Raw genomic sequence first — 14,793 nt, 5'->3', positions numbered from 1 at the left:
TGTTAGATTTTCTGTGCATTAAAACAATATTTCACTTTCTTTCCGTGAGATCTCGGCAAGCGAAATTGAAAGATATGCTATATTTATATTGTTTACCATGGTGAATATATTCTCATTAAAGTATATACTATTAAAGAAATTTTGCCATCTGAAACAAAATATGTTACAAACTGCTAACAACACACAATATCATTAACATAAACTCTAATCGCTATCGTGAATGGGCTAGAAAAAAACATTTGGACATACAAAATCGCTATACAAATGACATCTTAAAATCACATTTACGGACAAAAAACATATCGCCAAAGAGGAAAAACGCTGAAAACGCAGAAAGGACAACTGAAGCAGATTCAAGCGATACATACATGCATGATTCATATGGATATCCTACACATATCTCTTCACGATAATATAAAACCTCCGAGCTAAACTCTATGAGATCTGCGTGCCGTAAACATTAGATCAGTGACACTAGGTTGTTCAAAGCTGCCTTTTGACTCCGTTCTGATGCATAAATATATTTTATCAAGGACTTTGGCTAAAAAAGGAGAAAATTAAAAAATCAAACATGTTTATCATTCTGTACAAAAACACACAGAAGTAATGGCTTCACCTATAGATGGTCAATTATTCATCGAAGGAGTGAAGAGATTTCACAGTGCTAGAATGATTCTTGTATCAGCTCGAATGAACTTGAAATACTTTCATAATCTCCTTCCACTATCCTTGAATCGGTCATGATCTGTTTGTGGGAGGAAGCACATTGCAAACTAAATGATTATCACAGTTTGTCTATAAAAGAAACAAAATTACTCAAGAAGACATACAACACATCATTTCTCTCTTTCGGCATATTTGGACACATAAAAAACAGAAAATCCTTCATAGTTCTTTGAATAAAGTAGATAGCAAGAGCTTTAAAAAGCTTGGGGCTATTTGTGCAGAGTCTATTTTGAGTGACTATATGAGTAAGTGTTTGGTCTATACACTTTAAAATGAGATAAGACTGGGTAGAGATGAGAATGAAATGTCTAATGCTGCCTTCAAGTCACATCAGAACGGTTTTAGGAGACGATAAACCCAAGAACCATAGATCTGTATTCATAGATGCCACATTGGAAGAGTTAACGTTTACGTTTCTGGGGTCCCTCACTGTTAAAGACCAATGGGTTTTCCATAACACCGCAACATTGTGTAGCTTCTGGTTGTACAAAGTGCAAAGATTTAAATTTAAGAAGATTGCGAAAACTGTAATTTTATGGAATCTTCTTTTTTCACAGATTTGACACAATCAACACCATTAAATTACAGGAAAAGACTAAAAATTTACAAGAAAACAAGAGAAACGTTGAATTTTACTGCATATTTCTGGTGCCCCAGATGGCCGAAAATGTCATGTGATGGGATTTTTTTGTTCAGTGTGGCCCAAAGAAACGGTTCCTAGTGAGGCATCTATGTACTATATGTCTATGCCAACAACACTCATAATAACTGTGCCTGTTGAAAACCTGTAGATTCAAAATGAATGTACACGTTTTGTTTTCTGTAACATGACGAATACAGATGCACTAATACATTTCTCCACCCATGTCGATTATTCAGGGTGATATCTGCCGACGCCGTGAAAAATAGCTTTTATTGACGATACCGATTATTGGCCGATATATATCGGTGCATCTCTAATGAATAGTGTTCAAGAACTGCTTTTTTAAACAGGCCATTTATTTCTAAAGCATGAAGCTGAACTGAAAGGCAGCATTATGTTAACTAATGGAACATGAGTGTAAAGGTCATGGCATGACAGCAACAAGGCTCCATTTGGCAAACGCAAATATTATGTGGTTTAAACCCAATGTCAATGAGCAAACGCCGGTTTTTGTCCGTTTATCAGTTTTGGGACGTAGTTTGAGGGTATTAAATTCACATTGCTGGCACATTTTGTAGACTGGCTAATTGACATTAGGGACACTGGAGTGTCCTCAAAACCAAAAGCAAGCATTGAAATTCAGTGGGACATTAACCTCCGCGAACATCACTGGTAATCCTTCATTCAGCATATAAAATCATAAATAGAAACCACTGCAATGTCGCTCCATCTCATAAAAATGGCGGCGCACACACAATACACACAACTCCGATGGCAAATCAATAACTGATAAGGTTTTTTCTTAAATAAATAGACCTCTCATGTAATAGTTCAGATAGCTTGGGGTAAGCTTTGCCTGTGCTGTGCCTCTTATCTTAAAAAGTGTCTACAAGGTGAGTACACACGGTAAAACAGGGAGGTACAATAGTTCAGTTCAATGTTTTTTTTCTCTCTCGTATTGTTCTTCCTCTAGTTCAAAGCAGATTGTGTTTAAAAAGGGCCTGAGTTTGTCGGTTTTCATCCTTCAGAGCAGGACTGCAGGGTCAGTCCCGTGCCGGAGTCTTCTGCACACGCTCGGTTAGACCAGTGGCACGGCAGAGCGTTTCATCTTTCTGTCTGTCTACACACAAACACACACACACATGCACGCACACACAAACACACCCTACATGGGAGGAACAATCATCCCAGGGATCACTGTGGAGAGAGAGAAACAGAGAGAGAGAGAGAGAGAGAGAACGTGTTAATTCACTCAAATTAATCATTCCATCATTCAAATAGATCTGCCAATAAAATAAAGTATGAGCGATTGAAAGATGACAACTATGTGAAGGTGAAGCAGAGTTGTAAAGATGATGCGGACACAGTTACAGAGAAAAATACTCTGTTATAGAAGACTTGAGCTCTCCATCTCTCTCTCTCTCTCTCTCTCTCTCTCTCTCTTATAATATCATAACTATGTCTTGGAGACAATAAAAACAGAGATATTCAAGAGATCTCATTTGTGAGATTTCTTTCCTCTGAGTTGTTTAATACTTTCCACATATAATAACTCTTTAAACACGGCAATCTGTTTCCACATCTGCATAACAAACCGTTGGCCTTTCAGATGAGGGATAAATACAATGTCTTTTCAGCATCAGTGCAGAATTGGCAGAAATGAGACACTTGAAGCGTTTGATTAAAAGTGTCTGAACCGACTCCTTATGGTCCGCAGAAACGTTGTTCTGGGTTTGTAAGGCTATGGATCATTCCGGTTTCAAAAGGGCGGGATGCCTGTCAACATGTGAAAAACAGAAAGCTTTCTCATGCCTTTCAAAAAGCCGACAACATCCTATAATACTGATTTACAACACAATTCAAGGTACGTGTGGGATAAATCAATTCTTATTTAGGTTATATATTTTCTTTAGCTAGCACCACTTATAATAATAAATGCATGAAAAATAAAACATTATCTCTATTTATCTCATGTTTTTATTTTACTGTTGCATTATTTTTGTATGTTATAAACTTTTGGTTTATTTTGTATGGTTTCATTGTTTATATTTTGTTGACATTTTTGGTTTATATTGTTTTGTTTACTTAGCTTTCTTATTTTATTTTGTATTTTTTTATTGTTATTTTATTTTAAGTTAGGCCAACATGGAGTTTGGACAACAGATTTTATAAAATCTAAAGAAACTGCTTATTGCTGCAGATCCGACTCAAAGTGAGTTAGCAAAAGCAGGCAAACAAAAACAGCTGGAGGTGACAGAGGTGCATGCAAACACACACAAACATTGACACTCAAAAATGATATACGCACAGATATTAATCAGGTCCACAAATCTTCAAAAATACAATTTTGCTTTCTAACATGCAAATAATGACAAAATGAATGTATGTAGAATACGATATAAGATCACAATTCCCACTCCAAACTCACACGATTGGTTCAAATAATGTTGTTGTGCTGGGCTGACTGGGATTGTAAGTGTTTTTGAAGCACTTTCCAAAAGAATTGATTGAATTATCATAACTATATGACAGTGGATCATTTGCATGAGTTTCTCATCTCATTGGCTGCATCCGAAATCGCCTTCTTCCATACTATATAGTAGGCGAAAGTGAGTACGAGTCATGAATAGTGTGTCCGAAACCTTAGTGTGCAAAAAACAGTGGGCGAGAATTACCCGGCTGGTCTACTATTTCCGCCGAGATCCGTGGGTGTGGATTGGATTGATAATTTTCTATCCCATGATGCCACGGGAGCTGAGCAACGGTCAAATTTCAAAATTAAATCAAACAAATATTGCGGAAAACTTTAAGGCGGACGTCCGTTTTTAATGTTAGTCCCAATAAATGAATTTCTCGTGACTAAATTATGTTTTTTATCAACGCTCGTAGGTAGGTTGTTATTAATACGTCATAGGTCAAAGAGCATACGGGTCACATGACCATAAAACATGGCAGACACTCATACTATATAGAACGTACTGTTTTAAAGGCCGATAGGTAGGTACTTACGTACTGCCACATTATACGATTTCGGACGCAGCCATACACACCCTTTTGTAGAGTCTGCGGGTTTAGTGTTGGGGCTCCATTGCATGTCGTTTTTGCCAACAATCATTTCTTTTGTATGATTCACATTGTTCAAATTCATATGATTTCACCATCTCGTCAAAATTGTTTCTGTATTTTAACTTAATTCCGGCTTCAAGAAAAAAAACATGGATGCATGAGATGGCATTAATATGGAAGCAGTATGGAGGTGTAACATACTTCAGGAGAAGGCCAGGCCCTGGAGTGCGCTGGCTGTGTTGTACTTGTTAGAGTCGACAAAAGACTGATCTGAGAACAGGAGTGGAGAAAAGAAAAGAGGACAGAAAGAAAGAGAGGGCGGTTAATATCTGATGGGTGAGTGTGTGGTCAAAGGAAGGTTAGACATTCACGCTTCCTACTAGTTTACTATCATAAAGTCGGTAGCACTTTTTTTTACAGTCCTGCTTCCCATGTACACACTGTGTACTTTTTATAGTAAATATTATAACTGGGTAATAACTAGGTACTAAACCTGAACCTACCCCTAAACCTAACCATATCCCATGTAGTTACTTTAAATCACCTTAGGTAAGCACACCATAGGTACACGTACTGTAAAATAAAGTGCAACCATAAAGAAAGAAATAGCTACAACCACAAAAAGTGGTATTGAAGTAATGTTTTTGGCCACCATCCATTTTTAATATTAGTGACATCATCAAAATAAGTTACCTTGGAGACCGTTTCCATTGGTGCCGGTGCATGTGAGCGGAGGCGATGACTGAGGCCGGACGACAGGAGCGAAGGCGCTCTTCTGCTTGACAGCTGAAACCATGTTTGCTGGAGAGAAGGAGAAGATGCCAGAGGAGCTGCTGCAGTTTGATGGCAGGCTGGTGGACGAGGCCATGGTGGGACTGGACGGGACAACTGCAGAAATACACAAAGTGAGCTTGAGAAAGAGATGCACGGGTTCTCACAGATTGGGGAACTTTCCTGTTCTGCCTTCGAGAAATTTGTTACTTTTAAATAATTTATGCATTCAGGTACATTGTAAGAAAACAACTACCAGGATATACTTCTTTTTTAGTGTTTTGTATTTTTTGCAAACTTTAATTTATACAAAACTGGGTGCAAAACTGATATCACACACGCAAATAAAAAAATCTGTTTGTTTTTTACAGTAGATGAATTTAATGTTGCCACATTAAATAGGTTTAGCAAATCACTCGAAATCCTATAACAAGGGTCTCTTGCATTGATCAGAAGTGTCTGAGAAGAGTCAGCAAACCTTTTCAAACACTTGTTAACATTGCAGGATGTTAGTAGTGCAATTGAATTGTTACTCCTTTAATTACTTTATTGATTTAATGACTTGAGTCTTTCATTCAGAAGACAAAACGAAACGCGTCTTTCCAGTGAAACACTGAAATAACGTTTTGATCCGTGAATAAGAGCACTCTTCTGGAGAAAGCCATCTTAGGATAAAGTGGGCAGACACATGTTTGTGTCTTTTTGAAGATTCGTTGTCTCATTTCTCCTCAGACACACAGTCCTCACTTCTCAAGTAATAATCCGCCCAACAAACACACAAGTCTCTGAACATTCCCAATTCTATTGTCTCTCACCCCGTCTGGTTAATTGGAAAAATGTAGCAATTAAGAACGAGCGGGATAAATAACAGCTGGAGGGAGGTGGCGCTGTCAGACGAGTGGACGGGAGAAAGAAAAGGCAGAGCCGGGGCATGGTGGAAATTCTCATTTGGGAATTCCATCAGACCACCAGGCCCATACTGTCAGACATCCGGCAACATCGTGCACCAAACACAGATACGTGAACTATAAATGAAACTGTCCTTCTGTCAAACTTCTCTCTCTCTTTTTGAACAATTAGACAAAAACTCAACGATTTCATGATTAGTTTTGCTCCTCTAATCTGAGAGACGGATGACGTTTCCAGAACGCTGATATTTTGTTGGACTACTGGAACATTTCGCTGTTTGTGTCACTGGGTTGTCTATGTTTGCAATGTCTGTATTATCTTTCAAACTTTTTGTTGACAGAGCACAAATAAACAAGGCTTTTTTGCTCACCGTATAAATGCGATATCATCATGCTATTTTACTGTACTGAACAATACCGCTAATATCTTGTGCTGATATTCACTACAACGGGTGTTTACATACATTATTATTATTCCTTATTAATTATTACGCTCTATGCTTTTTTCATGTGGGCAAATACATTACTATTCTCGTAAAAACCGAAATAGATGGTTCTACAATACCTGTACTGTACTGTATTCTAACTCTTTCTGTGTTTTTCTTTGCTCCTGTAAAGCTGCTTTGAAAAATACACATCGTGTAAAGCGCATTATAAATAATGTTGAATTTATTTGAAAATCACAGAACCCAGAAAAATTCAAACGTGAAAAGCTGAATTTGGAACAAAATGCAATGGAATTAGGTGATAAAATGATTCCATAGGGCCCTACAATTGTTATCCAGCAGTTGTTGTTGTCTACTAACATAGCTTGATACTCACTGGCATATGGTGAATTGGCGGCGGAGCCGTTCAGGAAGCTCGGCGAGCCGGTCAGGTTGGTCATGGCACTGTTGCCGTAGCCATTCATGCTGGTGGAGACCGTACTGTAAGTGCTCTGTTGAGGGGTGGAGCTTGGCACATAACCGTGTGGAGATACACTACTTGTGTTACGAGAGAAACCTGCAGGCAGACGTCAATAAAACAATGAGAAAAGTGGTCTTACAGTACAATAAACTTGAAACATACTGTACATAATGATATTCAGCTGTATTTCAAAGAATATCAAATCCCATATGAAATCAAACGGTTGACGAAGAATGGATTCAGAGAATCTCTTATTAATAATAATAATGATGATAATAATTTAAACCAAAAATGACACTTTATATAGTATTTGTTTAAGATTGTACAGTATGTGTTTGTACGAAAGAGCACGAGAGAGAATATCTCACCCTGGTTCCCGCCCTGAGACGACTCCGAGACGTTAACAGCGAGCTGTCCAGTGAAGGAGTTTACTCCCATCATGCTCGCGTGGACGGAGTTGTTGGTCAGGCCGGTCAGCTGGTTGTGGTTTCGTGGCACATTGTACAGGGCCTCAGCAATGTCCGCTGCTCTCTTTAGAATGATTTCCTAAAGAAAAATGATCCATCATCTCCCAAATTTACACTTTTATTAGAAACATGAGAGGGTCCTGAACTACAGTCACTCGAATGTCCCAGAGATTGAGGTTGATATATGCATCAAGTATCAACAATAATGTGTAATTTGTCTTCACCTGGTTGTTATGTGGCATCCCATAAAGTGCTTCCACCAAATCTGCGGCTCTCTTCAAAATCACTTCCTGCATTGAGAAAAAAGACACACATTCACAGTTCCATCCTAAGTTCATTCTTTCCCATTTTACAGTTCATTATACTTGTGACTTAACAATGTGATGTTCTTTGTCGAAGATGAAAAAACGCTGCATCGAATAACATCGCAGCCAAGTGGAACACATGGAGATGATGTTTGCTCAATTGTTCAGTGTCTGTCAGGATGAAAAAGTGCAGTATTTCTGCAAACATCTGCTTTGCGTTGGGGAAGGACAATGCGATCTATGTTTGCAGCGGAGGTCACTCGGTTTCATAGCGCTGGGCAATAACTCATCTGAAAGCCAGCGCTCATAAGAGCTCTTGTGATGACGGTACATCAGAGATGGAATCGATGTGTTCCCGCTAATGAGAAGTAATTACTTTAACATAAGCTTTTCTGTGCAGTCACATGACGGGGAGAAGGGCGACGGGTATCATGATTGTTTAAGTGCTACGGCTGAAAAACATTAGCTTTTTTATTATGTGATGATGTGATTCGTGCAATCTCCACATTATCAAGCTAGCATGTGGTGTATTAGCATAGAAGAAATGCATTAAATCGCCCTCTTAACCAGAATGCTTCTTATATCATGTTATTCTTTCTGTGTTTTATATTTATTCCGCCTCAAAACCTGTATGACTTTCTTCTGTGAAACATTAGAGAAGATATTTTGTGAAATGACTTCAGTGAAAATCAAAGGGGTCCAATGTTGTTTGGTTACCAACGTTCTTCAAAATATCTTCCTTTCTGTTCTGCACAAGATAGAAAGTAATACAGTACAAGTTTTAATAGACATGAGGGTGAGTGCAGAAATGATAACAGAAATTGTAATTTTGGGGTGAACTAGCCCTTTAATTATTTGCGGGAACGTTATTTCAACGTTATGTCATCGTTAAACTCTACCTTACTGAAGAGTGCTGCAAAAGTCATGTTTGAGTCAGATTTCACATGTTTTTCCTTTTATAAGAAGCATGTATAAGACACATGATAAATAAAAAACATGTTTGGTGTAATTCATGAAACACAAGCAGAGCTAATACAGTATATATAGATATATTTAAATAAAACAATACTAGAATATTCTCAGATTTTTAAACTGTTACTGTACAAACAGTCACATTCACATACATTTTATAAATCACAGCTAAATTTTGCAATAAAAATTTAATTATTAGCAAAATAAAGTATACATCAATACAACTCATGTTTCACTTGAAAGACCCATTCGTTTAACATGCGATTAGCGATTTTATCGTCTGACACAAACTGTTCTCGCGGTTCTCGGGCATGTATCGTTTTCACATATCTCTGTCACGTACGTGTGCACGTGGGAGGTTTTAAGGAGAAGTTAATGCAGAAGGGCACTGTTCCAGCTAACAGAGTGACAGGCAGAAAATTGCCCCCCCCCCCACATGCAACCTTCACCAGGATCTAACCCTTTAGCATGTGTGTGAGCGCTCTGTTGGAACATATTGCCTCTCAATCAGCCGTGGGGTGTGTCGCACACAAACAAAACATGACGGGGGGTCAGGCGAGCCATGGGGAGTTTAGTGCGCTGTCCAAGGTGCTAAATTCACTCAATTACGGCCGTGCTGGCACTGTGTTAACCTCTCATTATCATCACGGGGAGCCGCTCGAGCGATAGATCCTGCGGCGAGAGAGCGAGGAGGCGGAGTAGGGACCCTCTGCAGCCCAGCGGCGGTGGGTGTGAAAGGGATACGGTCGAGCGAAAGGCCCTTGAATGAACGAGGGGAGGCCTGGAGGCGGCGAATTCCCTAAACGTGTGTATACAGCCAAAACATCAATCAGGCGCGGAGGAAAAGATGAGGAACAGAGGTGGATGATGAATATTGCGGTGCAAAAACACTGAACTCTATATATCAGGCTGGTTCAAATATAATAAGAAAGTTTTTCATGTCTCTGGACCAGGTGCTGAAACTCATTCGTAAAAGTCGGTGGGGAAATCATAACTTGGCAACTTTTACAACACAGATACCGTCATCATTACAAACAATCACTCACACTCCTAAGATAGCGATTCTTCAATGGGTTTTAGGGTCTTTTTGTACAGTGTATTGTTCTTGAGTGGGCTGTACAATAGGGTTGAATAGTCAACTCATATCAAACACCTTTAACAATCCATAATGGCCATGTAAACGTTTAATAATAGTGTAAAGTCACTCCACATCTCCTGACATTGGCTTGCTCTAAACCCATCACAGGAAGTGACAGCATGTATTGATCCGGATTTTGAAAGGGATATAACTGATACACGTTTTACTAATGTACGCTGTCCGCATGATTAGATCAGCTCTGATGCAGCATGACATCATCGTGGACGGCACTTTTACAGTAACAATATGACAACATAGTTTGGTCACAACAAGTTTTCAGAAAATCTGAGTTGCTTTTGAGGAAAAAGCACATCCCAACTTTGCCCTGCATTTCTTTTGGACGATTTCGCAATCGTCAAGTCTTGGTTCTCAATGGCTAAATTTTAGCCTGTTTATCACATCAAGCTTTCAAATAACTTTGCAACACTTTGAATATAGTGCATAAGTTGCAAGCACAAGTTCATAGTGCTTCATCATAGTGCCAGCTGGTGGTCACTGTATACATTCATTACATATATTCAGAATACAGAAATATACCAAGGGTCTTGAAAAGGGGGTGTGTTACCCCCGTGGTAATGTGTCCTCCAATGACATATTGTTTAATATCAAAATAGTTTGAAATTAGTTGACATGAACTAAACTGTAATTTGTTGATAAGTTAATAATAAACATTAAAACTAGAGATGAACCGATATATCGGGATGATCTGTGCCGATATATACCCTGTTCATCAAAAGAGAACAGGTACATGCAATACATTTGTGCTCTGTCCATAGAAAATGTCACAAAACATCACCAGTTTGATGTTTAATATTAATTATATGAATTAATAACATTTAGAAAGTTTCAATATTCTTTTAATCTTCAGAATCCGTATCGGCAGATATCACTCTGAATAACCGGCTATCGGTGCATCTCTAATAAAAATGTATTTCAAATAAGAAGCATAAAATTAGCACATTACATAGTACATAATAAGTCAAATCAAAACATTATTTACTGTATTATATTATCATTATCATGTGACTTTGAATACTGTAATTGTTTTAATAAGTTTAATATGTATAAGCATCGTAACAAAGTAACCGATTAACAGTCAGGTTTAAGATTCTGTGGTTCCCTGACAAAGGTTGAAGATCTCTGATGTAAATCCACAAATTCATCAACAATGAATACAAATAAATGCAGATAAACAGCTGATCAATAAAAAAAAGCTTTAAAATGGTCAGTTTGTGTTGGTACTGTAGATGCCATCATAACAGAAGCAGGACTCATTGTCAGTGGTGATGTCCAGCAAAGCATTCAAACTTCTGTCATCCTCTCTAATCCTTTCATACGGGCTACTACACCGTCTGTCCTTCAGTACTGCTTTTCTGTCTGTGTCTGGGTTTGAACTCAGAATAATACAGCTGCTCTATGAATCGCATCTGATTGTATTGTACATGAGATTACAAAGTCAAATATCACTTTGGACTGAAAAATATACCAGAAACTTTTCAAAGCTTATGGCGAATGTCAAGACTGTCAGGCTTTGCTTACGACAAGTGACTTATGTAAGTGTCAAAACGTGGGGAAATAAATATATCGCATGCCTCGTTTTACAAATAAAGCAGTTTTTGGAGAACAAAGGTGCTTTATATTTGAAAACACGAAAAGAGGAGGCAATTTCGCACCACTGTGGGAATTTTAACATTTCTCTTATACTTAAAATCTCATAAAGAACAAATATAGGCTAATGCATTCATATTAAGACTAAAAATACTTACAATAGCTCCATAGTTTTGTGAACGTGAATGCATAGCTTTGTAATATTTATATATATTATACACTTATGTGTCTGTGTGTGTGTGTGTGTGTGTGCGCGCGCGTGCGTGCGTGTGTGTGTGCGTGTGCGTGTGCGTGTGCGTGCGTGTGCTGGGGTTTATAAAGATAATTAAGAAGCTAGCTAAATGTGATGAAACGTCAACTTTGGGCATCCACAAATACATTTTTAGTTCAACAATTGAAAATATATCAAAATATATTAAAATAAATCCACAAATACACTCAAAACATTTGTGCCAGATAGCACTTAAAGTGATTCTTGGCTCGTAATCATAGGGGAACCACTTTACGTGCTATATAGAACCATATCTTGGTTGTCTGGGATGACTGAGGTGCTATATAGAACCGCTGAAGAACCAAGATATGATTCTATATAGTACTTAAAGTGGTTCCCCTACAGGTTCTTTACACAGAAGCTGTGCTGCATGGTTCTTCATCGGTTCCTCTAACCTCTAAAGAACTGGTTCCTCTATGATTACGAGCCAAGAAGCACTTTTTTTAAGGGTGATATGATTTAACCATTCTTTGGGGCATTTAGAGACATTCAAAGAAATCTATAAATATAAAAATGATAACACTTCCAAAGGTATTTCTATACAGTATATGTATTTCAGGAACAAATGTTAAATATGATTTAACCTAGCCTTGGGGCATTATCATTTAAAATGATAACAATTATTAATACCAAAGAAAAAAAATATAAAAACATTAAAAAAGGGTAAAGGTAGTCGAAAATTAGTAAAAGATTGCGTCTAATCTAATGTACTAATAATAAGCTTCAAAATAAAGCAATAGAACTTCATAATGTCCTCACTAATAGTTACATTTATTCATAAAGCAGCTTACAAACGAGAGAACATTAATCATTTTGTCTCAGGAACCAACAACAACAAACATGCAACCAAAAGCATTCACAGCCTACATCTCTAAGTGAACGAGTGAGTGTGTGCGGCAGGCGCTCTCCCTGTCGTCGCTCTGTTTGGCTGCTATGATTGAGGTGAGCAGTTGAAAAGAGAGCCTGTCAACAAACAGTTATTACCTCAATAAGGACGAGAAAATCGATGGGGCAGAGAGGAACGTAACGTGTGTGTGTGTGTGTGTGTGTGTGTGAGAGAGACGCCACCGCTGCCAATGGGACATCGGCCAAGCTGAGAGAGAGAGAGAGCGAGAGATTATGTATGATTCGCTCTTCCTCCATATGTCCGACCTCTTCATCGAGCTCAACACTGTTCTGAATGTCAGAGGTGCCAGTGTGCTGGAATAATTTTTTTGTAGTCGTCTCAAACACACACACACCCTCCGCCGTGACTCAATTACTGGTGCTGGAGCAATAATAAAGTCCGGCCGGCGGAGACTTCGATCGCTGACCTGCCAGGGGGCAACACTGGACAGCTGACTTTACCATGATGGATCACCTCTGGGTGCCGTGCTCTTAAAACCGCACACACACACACCTCTTAAACATACACACACACACGCATATGCTAGACACGCATAACAAACGGCCACACTTGCATACAAACACATACTTCGCTTCCTCATAGAAAAGCAAAGTCTGAGGATATACTGAACAAGCAAAAGAGTATGAGTGAGATTTTGGTAAGTTAAACAAGCTCATATGCTGATATGATGATAATGCTAAAACCATGTCTGAGAAGCATTTCGTTCCAACATCAACAGCATAAAGATCACCAGGAGAATTTATAGTCACCATTTGCCAACAGGTTAAGAATTTTTTAAAACAATATTATGTGAAAAACTGCCATTACACTTCTGTGGACTACAATTATATGAATTTATATGAAACAGTTAATTTCTCAAAATGATTTATATATATATTTTTAGTTTATTTAATGAAAAATTCTCAATTGTTTCACGTAAAATCACAGTAAAAATTTTTAGTGTAAAGCTCTTCTCAAAAAAACATCTTCAACATATCGCTGCATGTACAACATACTATATCTTTATATTTCATGGTTTAATTTTTTTGTATTTAAATCATTATAACTAATCATCATTTATGTTTGTCACTGGGTTTTGCAAAGAGAAAGTGAACCAAGAAAAAGTACAAACAAGTGCTTGTCAACTTTGATAACTATTTAATCATTTTTCCATTTCCTGAAAAGCAGCTAATTTTGACCCTGGATGAATTTATGCAAAGTGGGGAAATTTTGTGTACTTTCCTTTCCTGGAAAAGTACGGTTAGAGTGCTTTCACACCTGACTCATTTAGAACGGTTGAATCGGGGGGGGGGTAAATAGATCTGTGGAACAAAGCCAGGTCAAGGTAAAGAAACTCTGCCAGCAGTACATCCAAGTGCGGGATGTACAAGTTCCCGTGGTACGATGATCTCGGTACTATACTTGAGACAAAACCGGACGGCGGATCAGCTCGTATGTCCCCCGAATCCGCTGCTTCAAACAAATTCATCCACCCGCACCTATAATTTTCTCTGATCTAGATATTCGAACCCGATCCTCGCATTATTCATTCAATTCTAATTTTTTGATTTAAGTGTGATGTCAGTGGATCGCTAATTTACATTTAGTCATTTAGCAGACACTTTTATCCAAAGCGACTTACAAAGAGTTCGGGGAGCAATAAGCGATATAAATACTATGCGATCTTAGGCTGCTTTTAAATAAACACTTTTATTTACAAATCAAAAGTTTGGCTTCGCCCAGATTTGCCTACATTTATTTTATAATATAAACACAGTCTTTATTACTCCCTTCAGACTTTATTAGGAAAATCGCTGTTTCTCAAACACAAAATCTATAATGTTCAGCCCAAGCAATGACTGGATAAACTAAAAGGACTTCGGAGCCAAGTACAGTGCAGTTGAAGGTGATTTGATTTAATTCTCCAATTTCTTCGCCTCAATTTCTGCTTTAAAAACGGACCCCAATACCATCCTTGCGACCTCGCCCGACCTGCGGATTTTCCGCAATCCGCGCATCACTAACGGACGTCGACCCAGTTGATGTTGTTGAGATGACCATCGCCGCTAACAATGATGCGACGTGATGCCAGCGCAGCTGACCAGGCTAACGTTACCACATCTGAC

General features: G+C 38.3%; 1 protein-coding gene across 2 annotated transcripts in view; it reads right to left on the bottom strand.

Annotated features, from left to right (window-relative positions):
• Positions 1-530: 530 nt before the first annotated feature.
• ebf1b (EBF transcription factor 1b) overlaps positions 531-14,793 on the bottom strand; it is a 97,845-nt gene continuing 83,582 nt past the window's right edge. Inside the window, exons 12-17 of one of the 2 annotated variants that reach the window (XM_079486275.1) lie at positions 7,712-7,777; positions 7,389-7,566; positions 6,937-7,116; positions 5,129-5,323; positions 4,637-4,705; positions 531-2,566 (exon numbers count right to left, since the gene is read on the bottom strand). In XM_079486275.1, the coding sequence (XP_079342401.1) occupies positions 4,638-4,705; positions 5,129-5,323; positions 6,937-7,116; positions 7,389-7,566; positions 7,712-7,777 (687 nt within the window). In that variant the 3' untranslated portion in view covers positions 531-2,566; position 4,637. The remainder of the gene's footprint in view (positions 2,567-4,636; positions 4,706-5,128; positions 5,324-6,936; positions 7,117-7,388; positions 7,567-7,711; positions 7,778-14,793) is intronic. The other variant, XM_079486276.1, reaches the window with a different exon arrangement.

This window comes from Barbatula barbatula (assembly GCF_947034865.1).
Source record: "Barbatula barbatula genome assembly, chromosome: 22".
NCBI lineage: Eukaryota > Metazoa > Chordata > Actinopteri > Cypriniformes > Nemacheilidae > Barbatula > Barbatula barbatula.
This window is presented reverse-complemented; position numbering and strand designations above follow the sequence as displayed.